This window comes from Sinocyclocheilus rhinocerous, unplaced genomic scaffold, assembly GCF_001515625.1.
Source record: "Sinocyclocheilus rhinocerous isolate Xijiao unplaced genomic scaffold, SAMN03320098_v1.1 scaffold200, whole genome shotgun sequence".
Taxonomy (NCBI): Eukaryota; Metazoa; Chordata; class Actinopteri; order Cypriniformes; family Cyprinidae; genus Sinocyclocheilus; species Sinocyclocheilus rhinocerous.
In genome coordinates this window covers 2,935,128-2,937,684 of record NW_015641014.1, presented here as the reverse complement: position 1 = coordinate 2,937,684, position 2,557 = coordinate 2,935,128, and the positions used below count along the sequence as shown (strand labels likewise).

The 2,557-nt window shown below is 40.2% G+C and overlaps 1 protein-coding gene across 1 annotated transcript in view; it reads left to right on the top strand.

Annotated features, from left to right (window-relative positions):
- LOC107753712 (solute carrier family 13 member 1-like) overlaps positions 1–2,557 on the top strand; it is an 8,326-nt gene that overhangs the window by 3,622 nt on the left and 2,147 nt on the right. Inside the window, exons 10-13 of the mRNA XM_016569924.1 lie at positions 501–602; positions 733–827; positions 935–1,029; positions 1,833–1,994. Coding sequence (XP_016425410.1) covers positions 501–602; positions 733–827; positions 935–1,029; positions 1,833–1,994 — 454 coding nt within the window. The remainder of the gene's footprint in view (positions 1–500; positions 603–732; positions 828–934; positions 1,030–1,832; positions 1,995–2,557) is intronic.

The following is a 2,557-nucleotide window of genomic DNA, read 5'->3' as shown; positions in this document are numbered from 1 at the left end:
AAATCAGACGCGCTCATTTTCTCAGACGCTTGCAGAAAAAGGCTTACCAAAACAAAGTTAAAATCGGAACAGATTTTTAAAACACTAGGCATCATGCCGGCTTTGAAAGTGGTGCAGAGAAAAACTGGCATTGTACACTAAAGACTGTGGATCACACACTACCAGGCTTTCAAGTCATTTTTAAACACTTGCAAAACTTATACATAAATATGCACCTCATTGCTAGAAGCATTACAAATAGAAACAATAATTATTCTAAATTCAGTTACTGTAAAAATATCAAACATGTTTTATATCCTCTGACCGGACAGAGTCTAAAGCTAAAAAAATTGGAGTCTGTGCCCATCATACACTACACAAATTTCTTGTGAATATTTCTCAGCAACTAGTGATGACAGTAAATTGGGGCAAAAGTTGTGTAGTGTATTCCAGTGTTTAGGGCAATGAGATGCAGGAATTTCTGATCATTTGTTTGTAACACTGTTTCTCTACTGATCCAGCTGGCAGGAGATTATCACCATGATCATTTTCATTCTGATGGCAATTTTGTGGTTTACAAGAAACCCAGGTTTCATGCCTGGCTGGTCGTCATTGTTTCCCGAGTGAGTGTATTCACATTTATCAACTTCTTTTGATGTAGATATACTACTGCACTTTAGAGAAAGTCATCATTCTGTTCAATAATTGCCTTTAGATTTCTTATTTATTCTTTGTATTTTGTTATTTCTTCAGTTACCCAGGATACGCTACAGATGCCACTGTAGCGCTGCTGCTGGGTTTCATGTTCTTCATCATCCCCGCACACAAACCAAATGCAGAGCGCTACGGTACGGCTTACTCATTTCCTTTGTGCACACTTGAAACCCTTCCAAATGATTAGAGGCTCACTATCGGCAGTTTTGTTGTTGATTAACATTGTCGATCCCTGTGACAGAGGCCTTGATAACGTGGAAGGACTTCCAGGCCTGTATGCCATGGGAGATCAGTCTGCTCGTGGGTGGTGGTTTCGCTTTGGCTGAAGGCACAAAGGTAGGATCATGATTTAATGGAAACCCAACTATATCTGTGAGAGAAGAAAAGACAGAAATGAATAGAAAAGTACAAGGCCGCATTAATAGTTGAATCAATTAATGGTCCGTTTTACATGCCTGGATTCAATTAAACAGGCCAGTCTAATTCACTAGTGCCTTTGGACAGGCCTGGACAGCTCAGTTGCACCCTTTACTCATAATCTTAAACATTAATTTCCTTTTAAAAGAAATAAATGAAAAAACGGATCACATCAAAGCCTCGTAACAGTGTGCAGCCCATTAACGTTGTGCAGAGAACAACAATTCCACTGTGTCACTCTCTGTCTGCTTTGACGTTCCATTCAAGCTAATTACATGCCTCCATTATAAGACTGGCACTGAAGCACAGCATTTCAGCATAACAAACGGCTCCTTCCTCATGTCAGTTGCAAAGGCTGGAAACAAGAGCGTCTACTTCTTAATATTCTCCTGGTGTAGGTAGGCTGGGGTGGGGTCTTATCATCAAGGCTCCAGCCCTTGTTTTGATCCAGACACCCAAATGTCATGGCAAGTTCAGTCTTTAAAATCTTCAAAGCAGAAAGGGTGACTACTGTGCTGCGTTCTCCATATGCAACATCAGGCTGTTTGGATGCCGTATCTTGACAAACAGCTAAATTACGACTCCGGTCTCTGTTGACAAGCAGACAAAGAGATATTGGTACATTTCTGGAAGTGGGTTCGTTTGGGTTCATGAATATCTTGTCAGGACACTTTCATTTACCTTCTGTCTTCGACGTTTTTTCTTTATTTTTCACTCAACAGATTTCTGGTTTATCGACTTGGGTTGCTGAATTGCTGACTCCCTTGGGAAGTCTTCCTCCTTTAGCCACTGTCACCATCGCCTGCCTTATTGTCACCTCTATCACCGAGGTGGCCAGCAATGCTGCCACGATGACAATCTTTTTGCCCATACTGGCCCCCTTGGTATGTGTAATTTCAATATACACTATATTGCCAAAAGTATTGGGACACCCCCTTCTAATGAACAGGTTTGACTACTTTAGTAATGTCCATGAGTACAAATCTTAATGTTTAAGCATATAATAATATTCTAGGGAATTGTGTGCTTCTAATTTTATAGCAACAGTTTGGACAGGACCCTTTTCTATTCTAATATGACAATGCCTCTGTGTATAAGGCAAGGTTCAAAAAATGAAATGATTGATTCAGTCAGTGTGGAAGAACTTGACTAGTCTGCAGAAAGCAAAGTCCTAATCCCAGCTGAACACCTCTGGTGTGACTTTGAATGCAGACCTTGAGCCAAAAAACTCATCACCAAACACCAATGACTTATACATACACTATATGGACAAAAGTATTGGAACACCCCCTTCTTTAGAACAGAAAAAGGCACTTCCAAAACTGTGGCAACAAAGATGGAAACATAATTCATGTATTCAAAAATTGTATTTCCATCTCTGTTGCAACTGTTCTGGAAGTGTCTAAAATGACTGTACCCGTATGTCCAAGTCATTGGTGTTTGGTGA